Source organism: Dama dama, chromosome 24 (genome assembly GCF_033118175.1).
Source record: "Dama dama isolate Ldn47 chromosome 24, ASM3311817v1, whole genome shotgun sequence".
Taxonomy (NCBI): Eukaryota; Metazoa; Chordata; class Mammalia; order Artiodactyla; family Cervidae; genus Dama; species Dama dama.
The window spans coordinates 49,377,382-49,397,821 of record NC_083704.1 but is presented as its reverse complement, the minus strand read 5'-3'; the positions used below and the strand labels follow the sequence as shown (position 1 = coordinate 49,397,821).

The 20,440-nt window shown below is 37.7% G+C and overlaps 1 protein-coding gene across 1 annotated transcript in view; it reads right to left on the bottom strand.

The window, feature by feature from the left end:
- ERC2 (ELKS/RAB6-interacting/CAST family member 2) overlaps window positions 1–20,440 on the bottom strand; it is a 988,080-nt gene that overhangs the window by 478,237 nt on the left and 489,403 nt on the right. Inside the window, exon 11 of the mRNA XM_061129191.1 lies at window positions 17,915–18,108. Within this exon, the coding sequence (XP_060985174.1) occupies window positions 17,915–18,108 (194 nt within the window). The remainder of the gene's footprint in view (window positions 1–17,914; window positions 18,109–20,440) is intronic.

Sequence of the window (20,440 nt, the reverse complement as noted above, 5' to 3'; positions counted from 1 at the left end):
TAGGCAGACTTTATACCAGTTCCAAGACTAAATGCCAAGTAAATGCGAAGATGGGTGGAGTACAATTGTGGTTGTATTGGAAATACAAGGTAGGCATCCTTCTAAAACACAATCCTGTTCCCCACTGCCTTCACAATGAAAACATTTTAACAGTTTTTATTATGTCACATAAGGGAGCATCCATGTATGGTTTATCCACACGTCCTCTGTTCTTGAGATAATCTGGGCTCAAATCCAGAGTGACCTTGAGAAGTTCACAAATGACCTCACTAAGCCACAGTTTACTCATCTGCCTGTGGTAAACTGTTACTCTCCTTCTTACAGCATTGTTGTGGAATGAAAAAAATATTTCACATCACTGTTTTGTATAGAACCTGGCCCATGGAACGTGCTGAATGAAAGGCAGCAGAGTTTTCAAAGAAAGACACATAGAATTACCTTTCCCCAAAATTATGTTAAAAATATAGGGTCTTTTAAAAGTCTAATGTGCTTTTAATGGTCTTTTAGTTGTTGATGATATGATAAAAGAACAATCTGTCAATAACACTTAAAATTTAGAAAAGAAAGCTATGTTATTCACTGTACCCAGACTTCTTCATTTTAGAGGGCTGGACAAAAGTAAAAAGTCTGTGAGAGATGAGAAGGTAAACCAAATAAACTGACAAACAATAGAGAAGAAATACTCCTCTCCCCAGCAGCTGTAAGAACTGAGAAGCCAACACAGATCCTTTCCACCAGGTATACAGATGAAGTCATTAAAGCTTCAAAGTTAAAGGCTTAAAAGTTGAAAAAAAAAAAAAAATTCTGTGCTCTGTAGGAGGAAGGCCTTGCATTTTGATGGCATGATATCTACCCTGACCTAACACAATGATGAGGGAGAAATGATTCCATAGAATGATTACTGCCTGGACAAGGGAACTATTTCACGAGTTTGAATTCTCAGTCTTTGTTATGTACTGCCAACCCTCCCACTTGTCTGAGACAAGATCAAGGGAGACACAGATATTGTGCTGCAGAGAGGGCCATCTCTCTATCAGAGAGCTCTTTTGTTTTCCAAAAGGAACATCATCATATATCACAAAAAAGGACTTCATTTCTTCACAGCTTTTATGCTGCTGGGATTCTCTGATCTTACTGTGTGGGGCCATGAAACACTGCCCCAAGAATGATTCCTGGAAGAGGCAGAAAACCCCTCCTGGAAATACATCTTTTCTCTTGGCTGCTTCCCCAGAATTCCCCACCAGGAACTGTCTTAAGCAGGCAGGAGGATGGATGGTCTGAGGTCTTCCCCGTTTCTGCCATCCATGTTTCTTGAAACCAGTCCAGAGCTGATGACCGTCTCCAACCTACAAAGCTGCTGTTGCCTGTATGGCGGTGCACTCACCAGGCCGCCTCAAACTCACTTCAAAAAAAGAAATTCCACATTCCTGCTCAAGAGAGAGTGAAGACTCAGACCAGCAGCTCAAAAAAGGCTGCTGGAACTGCCAACACAAACAACTTCTCAACTTCCATTATAAGAGGTTTTCATCAATGCTTGGAATCCTTTGTATTATAGAAATAGCTTTCCATCCCAAAAGAAGCACATTAAAGAGTGGTCCCTATAGTACCAGGAGTTCCCGGGCCAAACCAATTTATCCTAACACAAAAAGTCTTACTGCAAAATAGGACACAGTGATTGATTCTGGGTTCTGGAATCAGAACAGCTGAGTTCAAATCCTGGCCCCACTAATAGCTGTGTGATAGAAGGCAAGTTACTTAACTTCTCTGAGCCTTGCTGTCCTCAGTTCACAAATGAGACTAATAATTTCACAAATGGCATCTGCTGTTGGAGTTTCTATAAAGAAAATGTTAGATAAACCTTGGAGAATGTATAGCACCATGCCTAGCACCAAATAAGTAGTCAACTAAGTCTTTTCTTATTTTTGCTGCTATAGCAGCAACAGACTGCTTGAGCAAAGTATCTGCCACCACACCTTTGCTTTCTTCCTATCATGACAGTAGCTAGGTTTCATCTGCTTGTTTTTCCTGTCGTGTTGGCCGTTGTTAAACTATATAGGCTGAGGATTTTTGTGTTTTATCTGCTTGCTTGTTTTATTAATTAACCTTGCATTTCTTAAACCTCTTACTTCCTCCTCACCTCTGTGGCCACCACCTTGTTTCAGCGCTATGGTTTCTTCTAGCTTGGGCTACTGCCTACCCTTCCAGAACAGAGTTGTTACAGAATTAATCATTCTAGAAGATACACCTGACTATGCTCTTCCCAGGCTCATAAAGTTCAGAGTCTTTAGCTGAGCATTCAAGGTTTTCCCCGTCCAGGGAAACCCTTATTGTTCACCTCCTCCTGCACTCCAGAGCCTAAGTTGTAGAAACCCATTCTCTCCACTGAGCATGCATTCTACCTTCCCACCTCTTCTGTCTTTGCTCATGCTCCTCACCTAGTTCTTTATCTGATAAAATCGTTTCCATTTTTCTGTTTCAGCACAAATACTATCATGTTCATAGAAATTTTCCCTACTCATTACTCTTCTGGATGCCCAAGACATTCATACAGAATTTGCCATACTCTTCCATGGGTAATGCCTCAACTCTCCAGTTCCAGACTTTTCATTCCAACATGCCTACTGGACAGGCCTACCTAGCTATCAAAAAACATCTAAAACACACAGCCTGGACAAAAACTTTCTGTTCTTCTCCTGACATAGTTTCCACACTTGTCCCTATATCCTGCAACCATCTCAATCATGTAGGTAAGTCTCACTGAACCAAGAGAAAGCTGAGAAATTAAGCTTCCGAAGAAGAAGAAGAAGGAAAAAAAGATACTCTGCCTGGATTCTCACAGAGCAGGAGAGCAGGGTATGGGAAAGCCATCTGAGGTCCAAGTGACTCCACACGGGCTTGGCTTACCGTCCTGTACGGTAAGGGTGAGACAAGCTCCCACTACCCCGTTGACTTGGTTCCCCGTCTACGTGAGCCTCAATGACTCACATTCCTTTCTGCATTCCTTTTCCACAGCTTCTGGTTAATCATAATTTCTACCTCCTCATAACTTCAGATCTTTACAACTCACATTATTAACTCATTTTATAAATATTTATTAAGTGTCCACTATTTTACAGGCATTGGATGAATTAAGACAGGTCCTTTCCAAATGGAAGTTCCACTCTAGACTAAAAGACAAACGTTGAACAAGAATTAAGACTGTGCCTCATGTTCTACTGGGAAGTTACAAGAATTTGTAGAAGACAAAGCTAACCTGAACTGGGCTAGCTCCAGTTAAAGGCAAACAGAGGAAGTGATATTTAAACTTCACTTGACCTAGAAAGAAATAAAGTTATATCCATACTTTATACCTTAGAGTAAGATAAATTCCAGATGGTCTGAAGACTAAATATAGAAAATCAAACCATAAAAATACCAAAGAATTCACAGGACAATTGTTCGTATACTCTTGTGTGGAAGAGTTTTTTAACTATGACACAAAATTCAAAAGACATTAAATAAAATACTGAATACATTTGACTATCTCAAAATGTTCTTAACATTTATGTATAACAACAACAACAACAAAGACAAAATAGCTGGGGGAGCATTTAAAATTCAAATTACAGACAAATGAGTCATTTTTGTAATATACAAAGAGCTTCTGCAAATAAATAAGAAAAAGGCCAACAAATAAATATGAAAAATTACTAACGTACTTAAAGATGAACAACTTCACAGGTAATAAGATAAGAGCAAATGAAAAATACACTTAAATGCCATGGTTCACCTTCCATACTGACAGAGGTGAAAAAGCTTATAAACCACACAGCATTGACAGAGTTAGTGTGAGAGGGGGTGGGGAAACAATCTTACATACTGCTCATAGGACTAAATGGTTTAGTCTCTGTAGAAGGCAACCAGCAAAATGTAGCAAAACTAGAAATGCATTGTCCTTACAATTTCACATCTATACATTTATCCTACAGATATATTCCTATATATACATATATAGGAAATTAAGTCTAGTGAGTTATTAATCATAGCAGTCTGCATGAAAGGGAAAGACTTGAAACAATCTATAAGTCCTTTAGGAGGAGACAGGCACAATGGAACTGTATATAGAGGTAAAAAGGAACATAAAGCTTTTATGTATGAATATGAGAAGATCTGTAAAGATATTTTGTTTAAAATAAAGGAAATTTAAGTGCAGAACAGTGTATATTATATTATGGCACATGCATAAATATACTACAAATCCTATCTATTTGCTTCCATCTCTCTAGATGCTACTTTCAGGAACTGGTTTAGTTATACCACAGTACCTGGAACAAAGCAGATGTACAATTACTACTTATGAAAGTGCATAAGTTAATAAATAAAGAAAATAAATGGATGAAGGGACACACTTGGGTACTTGGCCTGTCCTCTGAACTAAGTATCTGTACTTTTATGCATGGATATAAAAAGGTTGTGGCCGAATCCTGGCTATCCAGTTTCCTAGTTTAAGAAAAACCTAATGTAAGGCAACCTTATGTAAGACAAACATGTACTGAGTCAATTAACTTATAAGTATGTGTGTGTGTGTGTATAAATATATATATATACATGTAGACACATATACATAGATACATTACTTTTCAATAAGCATGACATTTTCTAGTTCACGTGTTCATATCTCTCAGGAATAAAGGATTCAGTATTCAGAAGAATGATGCTGTTTTTAACCTTTCCCTCAAAATCTCTCAGTGGCTTATGGGAGAAAAAAGTCTACAGTCTTTATCCCAGCAACTCAGTTATTTCCAACTAGGTAAGCATGGAAGCTGCCTCGACAGGATCATCTTCTACTTCTCTCTTGCACGAACTCCATTACTCTCAGCAGGAAAACCTTCAACATATCCATAACCATGACAACCACAACCATCACCACTTAATGAACATCTGCTCTGTGCCAGAGTGTGCTCCACATTGAACATGTGTCTTGACCGTAAGTTCATGAGAGGAGCTGTAATACAACTGTCTCAATTTTACAGACATGGGGATAAGCTTAAAGACATGAGAACTTGTGTCTGGCATTCCACAGAAATGCTGATGTTGTTTCTTAGATTAGAGTTTATTTAATTTTCTACATGTAATATTCTGACAACAAATATCAGTTTGAATAACCTGGATTATGAGTGAAATGCTAACATAAAGTAATAGCAGGTCTGAGATAGCTAACACATGTAAAATCAAAGAGTAGTGCTTTTTTATCTGCCCAAGAATCCCTAAAAAGCCCCTACTTTGCATGTTTAACTAGCAGAAGAGCACCCACACTCAGCAAAGTGATAGGACACCTATGTGCCAATTGCCCAGTGAGTGTTTCTCACCAAGGCCCACTCATCACAGGTTATCAGAAGATTCTCCAGCTATTCATTATTATACCAACTCATTCTCTCCACAGTAATTATCTGTGAGCAACATATCATGCTGTCCTTGGAACCATCAAACTGACATATGATTAAACAGCACAGGACTCTGAAGTTAAATTTAAAACCACTCTCTTACACTTCAACTCACACACCAAGTCGAGATCTGTCCAGCCATGGGAATATTCCAGTTGACCAATACCAAAAACCAGAGAGAGATTATTCCCTTACTTCACTTTCCAATCTGAGAAAGGTGGTGATTACATTCTCAAAACTTTCTAAATATATTTTTCTAGGACATGAAATAAAATTTTGGAAAGCAATTCTCTGCATGAAGTTCTGCCCTTACCCCACATAAAAATGTCTCAAGAGTTACTTATATTCACATTACATCTTCACAGTTATGTGTGGGGTCTTACAAGAAATAGTACAGTTCTTCAACATGCTGTGAGAATCACACATTTTTAGCTTTCCTTGAAAAAATTATTGTAAAGCGTAAGTTACTGTATACTCAGCTGTACATGCCAATAATGACAACACTTATATTAACAATGTTACCAATTAGAAAAAATGGAAGAAAAAAAAAATCAATGGGCAAACTGGAGTTAAAACCTAAGTCTCACTGTTCCTGGGCTGAAAAAGGAGCAAAAAGAGATTCTACAACGGGAAATTTGTTTCCATTTTCCCATTTTTCCCACCTACTCTATAGTTTCTCAAGTTTTTCTACAAAAAATTGTTCTATATAACCCACTTTTTGCAGGAGCTATGATCTAGGAAAAAGAACTTTTTTCCATCTCCATTAAATAGTTGCATCCCTAGAAAAACCAGCCAATTTCTGCCTTACTATTCTACTTTTCATGTTTATTTAATATTATATAAACAAAGAGTGGCTCTAGTGTTAAAGGACCCACCTGCCAATGCAGGAGACATAAGAGACACAGGTTTGATCACTGGGTCTAGAAGATTCCCTGGAGAAGGAAATAGCAACCCTACTCCAGTATTCTTGTCTGGAGAACCCCATGGATAGAGGAGGCTGGGAGGGCTACACAGTCCCTGGGTTTGCAAAGAGCTGGAAACAACTGAAGCGACAGCATGATGACAATTCTATTATACTTTTAATATTATAAATGATTTTTAACTATATAGTATTCATTAAATTTACAGTGACAAATATTAAAATCATCAGAATTACCTTCAAAGAAAATTTCCAAAGCCTTTGTTAAGATATATCAACAACAAAGTAGTTTCTTCAGAGGAACACACTCAGTACTCACTCATTTTTAAACAGGTTCCCCCAAAATGTAGGCTTCACATAAATGTGACATTACACAGTGTGAAAAGTCCAAGCACCTTTACCCAATATGGAAGAAAGCTCCAGTCACTAGGTGGATAGGTTTCTCTACAGCTCAGGCTGGTATTGCGGGTAATGAAGTGACAGAATTCACATTTCATAAGAAAAGCCATATAAAGGAAACAAGATATTATTTTTCTAGAAAGTGATTTATAATAATACTGAGAAACCATTTTTCTAAAATTCCTTCCCCTTCTCAACATTTACAGAAAAGGCTAACAGATCTTGAGAGATTTACTATTTGCTGATATTCATCCATATGGTAGCACCAACCAAAAGCCAGGAGCAGGGGAAGGAAAAGGGAAAAGAAAAGATTTGAAAAAATATAAATGAATCGTTACCTCTGCCAACTTGACATCTCTTATTCAGGGGCCAGGACTTAATAGGCCTACCCAGGACTCTCTCTCGATTTTCCTGCTGTCATTGTTTTAACAGATTTGCAAGTTGAGAATGGTTTTACTTATTTCGAGGAACCTCGGAAACACACTGCACTATAAAATATTCACACTACAATGCAAATTGCGTTCCTTCCATCCTATTCACCATTCTGGAAGGTAAAGATGGAGTGCCACAGCAAGAACTTAAGCAGAAGTTAAACAGTAAAAATAATACAGAGTTTAAAGACCTAGTTCTACAAATTGGAGCTGGCTCAGCAAAACATTAGCCATGGCAAGTCCCACCAAGGCTGGTTCGGAAAGGTGCAAGAACCAATCCCTGGCTACATCTCAAAGGTTCAAAACCATTTCTAAATATAGATCCCACTTTATGTTTGCAGGAGCTGTAAATCAGAGAAAACAACTTTTTTCCATCCTCAATAAAATATTTGCACCCAAAGCAAAATCTACTGATTTCTGGCTCTCTACCAGTTCTGCTTGGGCATAAAATTTTCTGACACTTCACCAGAAATGTCAGCAATAGTATAAGGCAGCTTTAAAGAGGGAAATGATTTTCTGACCTGTGGATAACCTCCTCAACGCCAACGGGAAAAGGAATTTTTAAAAACACCTGAAACCTAGTTTTTCCAGTTATTAGTATAAATGGCACAAACTATTTTTCTTAGTGGCCAAATCCTTCCTTATAGGAAGTACTGGTCTTTGAATTCAGTGAGGGGAGGGAGTCATGCTATATCCTTGACACCCAGCACAGACCCTTGCATGGAGAAGGATTTTTAATGAACAGTCTAGAAAGGGTGGGGAGGAAAAGAGGAAGGGGGAGAAAAGGAATATGGAGGGAGGGAAGAGGGAACAAAGGAAGGAGGGATGAAGGGAAGGAGAGAATGAGGTAAGTTCAGAAAGAGATCTCTTCCTTCCCCCTTTTACTTGTGTCTTTATTTTTCTTGAAATTTCAAGCATCCTACTTGATGATAGAAAACCAGTACCACTCATCTTTTCTTACAGCTTCCTGCTGAAGCTAGACATGATATCCAGGGCAGTCAACTCAACCTCCAGAAAAAGCTGACCAGCAAGTCTGTGTAAGGACCACGTAAAGGGTAGAAGAAGTGAGACAAAGTTAATGGAAGTTCCTTTCTTCAACAGACATGCAGTCAACAACATTCAGGAGTATGAACTGCCAGCTCCAGTGTGTGGCCCAGCACCACATGCAGCTGGAGACTCATGCAGTGCCAGAGGAGGCCGCTGTCTACTGGGAGACAGAGTTTAATGATTAACTACCCTAATTCAAGCTAGGATATGACACAGGTCAAGGAAAAGGGTTTGCTAGAGCCTTGAGGAGATCAAGACAGGGAGAAACTGCCACTGCCTGAGGCATTGGGGGAGGAGATAAGAGTCCAGGTGGCCCTGCCAGGGCAGGATCTGTGCATAAGGAACCAGCTCGGGATAGAGAACGCGGGGAGGACGGGGAGGGAGGGCATGAATATCAGGATGAAGGAAAAGGCTGGCTGCGTAACAGGCAGGAGTCCCCTAAAATGCCTCCTGGGATACAACCTATGGACATGGCATTTGGGAAATCATGGATTAAACACAGTTGCACAAGTTTACTTCCTCCCGGCATCTCACAGTCTTTACTATGCAACTGGAGAAGTGGCAAAAAAAAAATTTTTTTTAAGTAAATCTGAAAGGATGCGTTTTTGGAAAGGAACCCCAATACCATTGCTTACTAGCTATATTAACTTTAGGAAAATATTTACATTTTATGAACTTCAGTTTCTTTTTCTCTAATATGCAAATGACAGTTGTTATGAGAAGTAAATACTACTCAAAAATGACTAAGTCAGTACTGGCATGTAGTTAGTGTTCAGTTATTACTGCTGCTGCTATGGCTGTTATTCCTATTACTAATATCGAGGTGCACTGTGAATATACAAATGAAGAATGCAATACATAGTATTTCTTAAACAGTTTCTTAAACAGTTTGGTCAGTTTTTCATCAGGTATTCTTTGAAATGCCAGGCCAGCATGTAGTGCCCTGCCTAGCACACAGGAGGTACTTATTCTGTCTTTGTGGAGGTAACAGGTCCAAGAACTGACCCTAGCAAAGAGCAAACTGCAGGATGCTCTGGGCAAGGTGTTTTTCATTATTACTTTGGGCAACAGGCCTCTGAGGTCCAGGTGTAGTGAACTTCATCTTTTCCAAGAAGAAGGAAGAATTGAGAGTACCGTTTTCAACTCTGGGGAAACATTACCAAGAGTTTATTTTGGTACAAGTGTTTGAAGAGATTGTAACAATGAGCTCACACCTGCTGCCAGGCGCCAGCCATCAGCTACAGCCTGCTTGTTAGGGAAATACACAAGGCCCCTCACCAACAGCCTCTCCATCAGACATGTGCAGTGAGAATCCCAGAAAACCCAGTCCAAAAACAGCTATTTCCCCTCCAAGAGGGGATACAGAGTCACAAACAATAAAGCATCTGACCCAGAATCCACAGCAAACTGGAGGCTGGGAAAGGCCAGGAGAGGCCTGCACTTTCTGGTTTGACTTCATTGATTCTCTGGAAGGATTTTAGACTGAATCCCTAAGGATACTTTTCCTTTTTTTGGTGAACTGCTGCATACATTTACCTAGATAATCTCGTCTCTCATAAGTCACAGGCTAATCTCACAAATAGTTCCTAGAAATGAGCACACATCACATAGACCCACCCCTGAGTACAATGCAGAATCTTGCTAAACCTCTCTAGCTTCCCACTGGTTTGTGGGTAAAGAGGTTCTTGAAAGAAGTGGAATTTTCGGGAGCAAGACCCTGAATAGGTTTAGAATATGGCATTTGCATTTACCAAACCCAATACTTAACATCTGTCCACCTGAATTTAAGCACAAGAATCTACACAGAGTTTGAAAAAGAAATGAGACCACTTTTAAAAAATAGATGGAAGGGAGAATTTCTCATAGAGTCCATAGAAAGACCCAAGAGTTAGTGATGTTTTCAAACTTTGGATTGGGAGATAAAGAGCTACAGGGCGGACAACATACTCTCACAGTAAGAAAGATCAGATATTTATAAAATATATATGATAAATGTATACACATATATATGTATATGTACAAACACAAATACGTGGTATCTCAACTGTGCAGTATATAAGGAAAGCACCAAGGCAAGAGATCCTGTATTCAATTGTTACATTTCATTTTACTTTAACTGATAAACCTGGAAGGGGTTGGACAAAAAGCAAAGTTAACTCTGGAAACTTGTCAAAGCTCAGAAAATTTTGAGGACTCCACAGCCTTGTTTCCAGAAAAGTGGGGCTGCCCAATTCTTCCTACACTAAAAATATGACTACAGACTGTTCACAGTGATCGTTTATTTTCTCCACTGTGTTCATTGTGGCAGGAGGTTAAATGATATTGAAATGATCGCAATCTTGTGTTGACCACTGTAATTCTCCCAATTAGAGTTGACCTGCACATCTTATCAAGCCCAATCAGCACACTCTTGTCCAGAGAACCCCTAATACCCACAAACTCTCCAAGCCCTAAACCTGCATCCCATTTTCTGAGAGTCTGAGTTCACATTCATTCGCTACACAAAAGGAAAAGAAAACTAAATACTGCACAATACAGTTCCTGCACATAAAAGACACAGTAGAATACCTACGGACAGCATCTGAAGGCTGGGAACCGGAGGTGTGAGAATGAAAGGGGTCCCTGGTCTCAAGGGTTTAAATATCAACAGGTGCAGATTAGGGGTAGCTAAAGGAAGGCAAAAGGAAAGAAAACAAAAAAGACAGGCAAGGAGAAAAGCTTAAAGTTTCTTAGAGCGAATCCAAAACCTGGAGGAAGGGTTTGGACGCCATGGAGCCAAGGCCCTCCTTCTTTACTCTCATTACGACGCGTGTTTCTGCACACAGGGGCACCAACAAGTGAATCTACAGTCATTAGGTTTTCATTGAGAGCAGTTCTGTAGGGCCATGCTTTTAATCTCTGTTTAGATCTTTGTTCGGGGAACTACTGAGAACAGGCTTCCTTCACTGTGATGAAGTTCAAGGCAGTGCCTGTGGGACACCCAGTGTGGTATGTGGGAATGGCAGACCAGTGGTTTCAGTTTCAAGGACTATGAGCCTCACCACTGTGTTTGGAGCAGGCAGTGGGTGGTGGGTGGGGAGAACTGGTGTGTGGGTAGGAGGCCTAGTTTTGAAATTATTCACTACTGGCTTAGGTGATGAGCAGTGGACAGAATACAGAGGTGCATATCCTGAATACTGGAAAGAAAATAACATAGCTTGACTTTTCAGAGACAAGCTTTATGATTCGTAATTAAAATCTTTTTTTAAAAGTCCAGGTAGCCCAGATCATACAATAAGCATCTTGTAGCATACTCACTGATTGAATGATAAAGAAATCACTGGATATTATTACATATCATTGGAAGGAAAAGTTTTGCTGGACTTAAAGAAGAACCAATTATTGACTTGAACCCCCTATGTTAGAGAAATCAAACCCGGGATGTATTTTCAAACAAAACGTCCACTTTGCTTCTTAATACTGGGGTGCACACAGTCAACAATGAACCTAGTTTTACATTTGGCTCCATATGCTATGCCCTAGGTAATTAAAGTATATCTTATGGCTAATAAAAATGAAGTTTAAAAGTTTATAACCAAAACAATGACAGGAAATAACATGTGTGTACAATATGTTACTAACACACTGATAATTTTCAGAAGTGACTTTAAAAAAAGTATTATAAATCTTACAAAACACAGTGATTTATTAAGCAAAAAGTCTGAATGGTTTGCACTATTAAATTTAGCTTTTAAGTTGCTGTGTCATGAGCAAGTCTTTTGTTCTCCTAGGTTAAATTTAGCATCCTGCATTTGATTTTTCCACTGCTCCACGGTTTATCATTATGTAGCTAATTTTCTGAGCTGCTCAGGAGAAATGCATTTGGGAGCTTTCACAATGATTTCTTTCACTGATTTTATAATCCAGGAAGAGAAAATATCAAATAATCCCAATAGTGATCCATTTTCATCATCTTCTTTGCCTTTTCCCACCTATACAGTCTTCTCATAAAGTAAACCTTCCTTAGGCATGGAATGAAATGAAAAAAAAAAAAAAAGTGGTTGCCAGAGGAAAACCATTTCAGAAATGTGTTTGTTAAACAAGTGCAAGCAATAAATTGAGCTTAGGAAAGAAAGACGGTTAGAAGAAAAACTGAAAGTACTGACCTGAGAGTCAAGCTGATTGGAGCAAGGGTGAAAGCAGCAATTTGGAGGATAAGCAGAAAGGAAAAAGGATAGCAAAAAAGAATAAAAGGAAGGAAACGCATTAGTTTTAAACATACAGCCAACAGAAGTTACATTAGCAGGTTTCATAACCAAATGAAGGACAAAAAGCAACTTTTATCTGATATTACCACCCAAAAGCCTGGCACACACTGTAAGCAATTATATTAATTATTACATGTAAGAAACCAGTCTGTCATTCACATAAACTCAAGCACTGATGTGAACCAGAGGTGTATTCCAGCAACCCAATGGCACAATTTGTCCTTTTCTGTAGGAATATTTATAGAAAAAGTTCCTATCTGTGTGTGTGTAAAATTTTATTATTTAATAAACTGAAATGGAAATTACTAAGGTATTAGAAAAGTGGTAAGCACTTATGTCAGAAAGATTTTACTAGAACCAGTAAGTTGGAAGACTATATCCTATGAGATATTTTTCCTTCATTGTTAAAAACCAAATGGACCTGAGCAATCTGGCTTTCTGTTTAAAGATTCACATTTCAGATGCTCACAGGGTACTGCACCTTGCAAGATCAAAGACTATGAGGACACCTTCAGGTGAGGTGCCACCTGCCTATCAGCCTCCCAAGACAAGACAGATTACCTTCCAAAGCTTAGAGCAATTTTTTCAGTTATGAAAATGAGGATCAGACTTCATCATTGCAAATATCCAGACACTGGATAACTAATTTTTAGTAGAATATATAACGTGGCCTTCTAATCTGTCAAAACAATAAAGTCTCTTATACAAAGCAACAATTAAAAGAAAAACAAAATTACTTCCCTTCCAGCTACCACAGAAGTCATAGAAGGCATTCATTTTCTTAACCTATAAAATACCCTTTGCAAAAAATCAAGTGGGTTAACAAATACTTGACTAGCTATCTGCTCAGTGGGACCCCATTATGCCATACAATAAAGAAGTAGTTTGAAGCATTTCACACAGAAAGGAAAAGCAAAACAAATCTTCAGGAGAAAGCTTAAACAAAAACATTTCAGATGAAAACAGCACTGACTATAACGATAAAAATCAAGTAGAATATTCTAGATTAAACTATTGGTGAAAGCATTTAGTCAATGCTTTGTGTCTGAAACTCCCCTGCAGACTGTTTCATGACAACAAATGTACAACTGATCAAACATAAGAGTTAAGTCAGGCCATGGTCTTTGTAGGCACTCTAGTGTTGTTGGCCCCAGCTGCTGTTTCAAATCTTTCAGAGGTATATCAAACTGAAGTCCATGGTCAAGCTTTAGGGAATGGAATCCTAAACTAAAACAACCAGCAAACATTTAAGATTTCGTTGCTTTTTTCAAGGGATCCTAGTTTCCCTTGCTGCCTCAAAGGCATCTGTGATATCCACGACCTTCCCCAAAAGGCTGCTAGGCTAGGGCTAATATAAAACCATCTGCTACTTTTTCTTAAAGAAATTCCTTCAAAAAAAAGAAAAAGAAATTCCTTCAAAGCCATTTACAAACATTAATGGAAATTACTTAGAAAGAAGAGTTTATAGCAAAACAAATAGAACTGGTATCAAGTTTCTTCCATGTACCATGAGACTTCTAGATCATATTATCATAATTTAAAAAAATAAAGCTTAAGTTTACATTTTGTGAAAAGAGTTCTGAAAGGCAGCAAAGAAATTATGTCAGCATGTTATTGAGCAAATTTAGAAGGAAAAATAACAGTCTGTTTCTCAACCTTAGATAAGGTACTTTTAGTCATCTAACATAATTTCTCATTGTCCAAATGTCTGGTAGCATTAGTCCTGATTCAGATAATTAAATGCTATCTTGTTTTCTATTCTGATGTTATGTTTTAGGAGTAAAAATCTCCTGTGAGACCCACTCTCCTCTTCACAGTGGGGAGGGATGTGATCGAGGGCTCAATTTGGGCATTCCTTGCCCTCTAGACAAATACTGACAAAGCCCCTAACATATTAAAGATACTTACATCAAAGGTCGCCTGACTGATTCCTTCCCATAGTGAGATACCAGAAATCCCATGGCAGCAGGCTTTGTTTGACAGACTCTGCCTCTCTCTTTCCCCTAAGGCACTAAAGGATTAATTTAAACTCTAAATAAAACACTTAGAGACCTTGATGGGCAATGACACAGAAAGGCCACATATTTCATTGCCTCTAATGAATTAGCTACTTGATTGTGCACATACAAGATACCTATCATTGGTGATCACATGGCCTTTGGCCTGATTTGGACCAACTCTCAGGGACTACTCAAAGTCCCCCAGCTCCACTGTGTCACTGCCCCCAGAGCAGCCTGCAGTTGAAGGCAGAAACTCCTACTGAGCCATCAGCATCAAGTCCAAGGGTTTATGCACAGAACGGCATGTAGGGACCACACTGCAGCAATATGCACTTTGAAAAGCAGCATCTTTAATGGCTGTGAAAGACATCATTCACGTGGAATTTCAGAGGTAAATGTATCCATGTAAGTATCAGGCATGTGCTATTTAGAATGTTTTATCATGGAGAAAGTAAAAAAAAAAAAAAAAAAAAAACTAGAATATTAACAGAATGGAAAACAAACACAAATTGCCCTCTGAGAAAGAAGTAGGCCAGGGTCAGTGTCATTTGAGTTATTCTTAATCCCATACCTTTCGTTGCACATGACTGAAGTTCTGAAGTATTTTAGAATACAAGCTGCTTTTTTAAAAAGGTCTATTTGCTCTGGTAGGTCACATTACATACCAGAGACCACAGATTTATTTCAAGTTCAATTTCTTGGTTTTCAAAATCACAAACTTAATTGCAAACACTCTTCCATAACTCCAAAATGGAGATATATGTCACATTGCTAAGTAATCTTTAGTTCCCAACATTATGAGGTATGAATTTTGTAGTTTAAGCCAGCAAATAGAGATACTGCCCAATTTGAAAAGGACTGTCTGACAACTCGAGGAAGATGCCTTGGTCAGAATACACATGTAACCGAGCAGATAATGCGTCAGAAAGGCAGGCCAAGGCTGAGCTCTCCTTTTCCCAAGAAACTTCCCCTCTTGATCTCCACCTCCCCGCCCACCTCCTTCTGGGTCTGGGCTCAGACATTTCCCAGACTATGCTCTGCTTCTGGACGCAAGACACAGGCAGGCAGAGAACTGGGACGGAGTCAAGTCCCACCACACGTTTTATGAATTACAGTGCCTGGGAGGCATCAGCTTTAAGGAGAGGCAAAGGCAGAGATAAAGAAAATGTGCAGAAAGTACATAAAGATAAATGCCTGTAAAATCACTGTTGTTTTAATGCATTCCATATTGAGGAAATAAAAACGTGAATATTCTTGATGATTTAATGGCAATAACGTCCAGCTAAGTAAGACCTGTTTGTCCAACTGGACAATTATGTTATTTTATGCAAATATTTATAGTAGCTGATCCTGATTTTCAATTACAGTTCTGAAGGGCTGGTTTAGTGCAGAAAAATGCCTTCAAAATGTGGGGCACATCACTTTCTCTCCTGAAAGCTAGTAAAGATGAAGCAGATCTCCCATGGGCCAACAGCCATGCCTCTCTGCCAGCTATGTGACTGTTGAGTGCTACTGGACTAGCTTCTTCCTTCTGGCCCATTCTTGGATGGAACTGTTCTCAGTCACTCATCTGTCAGTGCTGGGTTCAAATCCTAACTTTGACTCCACAACCTTGAGGAAGTCACTTAATTCACAAAATGCTTTCTCATCTATAAAGTAATGACAATGAGACTTCCTGTGTTGTGGGCAGGATTAACTGTTATACAGTATTTGCAGGTCAAGTGCCTAGCCCAGTAACTGGTACACTGTGAGCATAAAAATATATATCACCTATTATGATTATAATTACAATTAGTAATATTATCTAGGGCATCTTCTTTATGGCTCACTTCTCAAAGAAGTGGACTAAGAGTCAGGAAACCTACATTATACTTTTCTCTTTTTCTGACCACAGGACCTATCTTTCATTCAGTCTTTCAGAGTCTCAATTTTCTTAGCAATAAGAAAGACATGACCATAACTTCCCTGTGATTTCAAACTATCTTTTTGAGAAAAAGGTTTGGTCCTAAAATATAGTTCCAAAATAGACATCTAGATACATCTAAATTAATAGCATTTTTAATAATCAATAGGCTGGCAGAATACTTGTGCACTTTGAAATTCAAATGAAGCCCATAAGGATTTTAATTTGTACCCTTACCAGAAAAGAAGTCTTGATATAAGTTCTAAAATGGGTCATACTGGACAAAAATCAGATTACCATCAAACTAATACTAAGATTTTTAAATGAAATATGTTTTGGAGTTTCAGTATATTACACATTAAATTTTAAAATGTTGAAATTTTATTAAGAATTAACCCATCCACTTAATTCAGAGCTAGATAATATTGAGAATCTGTTTTAGCATTCAGGTGTTCACAATGATATAACCGCCTCACCTTACATCAGGACTTGGTACCTGCAAAATGTGATACATTTTAATAGGTTGTTAGAGATTTACTTCTAAGAAGATTCAAAGTCATAAAGATGGCATGAAGCAGAAGCAAAACCTGAACCCAGCTCTTTCTGTCACTAAAGATCATGATCTGTCTAAATACAAGGTCATAGAGAGCTATTCTGCATATGTCTTGAGGTCCTTTAAGACCACACAAGTGTCTTGATCAGAGCTGGCAAACATTCACTGATTATTCAAAATCTGCTGATCTCTTCCATATGGACTGAATCTAGGAAAGACAAATTCTGCCTTACTGCTGAACCCATGAGCAATGTTCAAAAGTAATGGAGTTACATAAGATTATTCAGAAATTCTTTCCTTACATGAAATATAGGAGAAAGCATTGATAGAAAGCTTAATTTTAGAGTCTATACTATACATAAATACAATAGACTTATCTGAAAATATAATTACTCTGGAACTCTGATATAATCCTCTTTGTTTTTAGACAGAATTTGCTATCAACTCAGCCTGCCTTAGACCTTATGTAAACATATTTATTTACCAAATGGCATAAGGGCCTCTTAAAAGATAAGTTCCAAGATGAATTTGCTGTGGTGTGCTAAAAGATATCCAAAGGATATGAGCTCCTTTCTATTTCCCCCATCTTGAAAGAACTCCCAACTATATTCTTCCATATTCTATGCTTAAAACAAACTTAAATAACAAACGCTTGTTTTTGATAAGAAAAAACTGAGGTTTCAGGTAGTCACAGCTTCAGTCTCTTACACACTTTGCTGGCCCAAAGGCTAGATTATGGATATCACTCAAGAAAGCTGATCATTATTTTTGAAAACACTGAAGAAGTATATAAGTCCTCAAAAGATAACCCAAACAACTTCTGAGTATCTCACAGAAACACATCATTCCTACAGGCCATGTTCCTCATAAGTAATCTGTTTCTTCCTTAAAGTATGAATGTACATTCCAAATTTATCACACCCCGTGATGGACAACTAAGCAACTAATGTTCACTCACTGTTGACAATTTACAACATGACTGCAAAGTTTACCTCTCAAGTTCTGCAATTTTCTTGTCCTTGTCATTCTTTTCATTCTCCACCTCCTTGAGGATCTCCAGCAACCGGTCAACTTCTGCTTGGGCCTTGCCACACTCATCACGGTAGTAAGACGCCTCCTTGTCAAGCTGTTTTATTCGGTCTGCAAATTCTGGGTTCATCCTGGAGTCATCTTCAATATTATGAGCCTTCAACATTATATTTTTAAAGAATGTAGTTAAGATAACAATTTAGAACAATAGACAGTACAGTCACCAATGGCCCAGAAATTAACTTTGGGGGGAAAAAAAAACTATCAAGAATTATGGGTATACTGTCAGTTAAAAGACAAACTAGAAAAATCACAAATTTCAGCTATTTTTAAAAAATCTTGATTTTTTTAAGGTGGGTTTCTTTTACTGTTGTTATTTTGTTTCATTAAATGATGCTATTTTTTGCTTTTTTTTTTTTCCCTTACAAGAAATGGGGGCTCGGTGGAGGTAGAGACAGTACTATGCTTATTTCTGGTGTTTTGGCAAGGAACTAAGACAGTTCAACTCCTCACAGTCAAGCAAGTGATTCATACTAACAGCTTCCTTTTCCAATACAGAGAAATTGAGATAAAGCAACATTAAATTATTTCTCCAAGAATCATTGAGGACATGTGTAAAGTCAGGTAACATAAGAGACTGGATGACTGATCATTGAACATTTCATTCCACTGAGAAATTTCAGCAGAAGATGTAAAATGAAAGAAAGGCTTGAAAACGCAGAAGGCCTTTTCAGCTAACAGTCATACCCATACATTCTTGCTCTTTTGATTAAATTAACCTGAACCGGGAGGAGGATGAGCTAGTTCATGAACAAGCACACAGACAAGAATCCGCAAACACATGCATGAGAGGGGTAATGGTGGAGGGCAGCTTTACACACGAGAACAGACACAGGCAACAACACAGTAACAATACTGCAGAATAATTTGCAGCCAAAGTATTTGTGGTTTTGTGTGTGTGTCAGTGTGTTACGGCTTTTTTCTTTTTTTTCCCAAAATAAACTTTTGGCTGAAATATTCCCAGACAGGTGAAAATAACACTGCACTGCAATGTTTTGCCTACCCCTTGTTTCCCATTATTCCTAATTGACTTCTTCAAAGAGCAGGCAGGGAAAAAACAAGTAGTTTAACAACAGTGCACATTCAACACAGAAAGTTCAAAGAGGTCATATTTGTATATATCTCCAAAATCCATGTGTGAAATAATAAAATGTTAACAATTTATTAGGACTTAAATTGTCCTGCTGTCTTCCAGGTAAAACAGATGTCCACTGGATTTTTATACATTTTCAAAAAAATTTTTCAGGGAAAAAACAAGGCAAGCAAGCTACAACTACTGTGGGATCAAATGAAACATGCATGGTTAGAAAAATTAAGACTAATAGTACTGTTAGAAGGTTGACAGTCTTTGCAATGATTTAGTAGAAAAAAATTCAAAAATTAGTATAAAGAAAAATAAGTTTCTTATTTATGACAAAATAATTATTTTAAGGATATTTTTGCGTGTAACATATTATTTAAGCATGAGGATAGATGGGGAATAATTTGCTTTCATGTTCTTTAGTCTAAGATTTACTTAGTCACAAACTCAACTATGCAAAAGAACTTGGAAAAATATATCAATTCAATACAGTATCAGGCAGATTTTTTATCCACATTTTTCAGAAAACATTATTTTTTAATTATTTAGTATGTACACTGAGTTTCATTATAATAGAATACAATAGAACTAAAGAGTTTTTTCATTATAGTTAAAATAATTTGAAAGAGAATCCTGAGCTAACATGCCTTTAGGAGTTTATTCATCTAATAATTTTATTTTCAATTAAGATGAATATCAAAATCTGTTAATCTCTTATCAAAAATGTAGATACTCATTTTTAAAACAAAATAATAACTACTTATATTTGTGATACTACTAATCAACTCATTACTCTTTTAATAGAAAAGAACTCTATGGCTGATTCATATCAATGTATGACAAAACCCACTGAAATGTTGTGAAGTAATTAGCCAAAAAAAAAAAAAAAAGAAAAGCATTTAAAATACACAGTTTTTAGATGATAAGAGGAAGGAAAAATATTTTATGTTAACTCTCTCTCCTTTAGACTCTGATACCATTACTCTATGGCAGCTAAAAACCTATCCATGGCCGTTTGCTCACACTACTCAACCAGTGACATTCCAAAAAGAAAGAACTAATTAATGACCAGCTACGAGCACTCAAAATAAATGAATAAATGTTTTAAATTCCATATATATGTGTTAGTATGCTGTAATGTTCTTTATCTTTCTGGCTTACTTCACTCTGTATAATGGGCTCCAGTTTCATCCATCTCATTAGAACTGGTTCAAATGAATTCTTTTTAACAGCTGAGTAATATTCCATGGTGTATATGTACCACAGCTTCCTTTTCCATTCATCTGCTGATGGGCATCTAGGTTGCTTCCATGTCCTGGCTATTATAAACAGTGCTGCGATGAACATT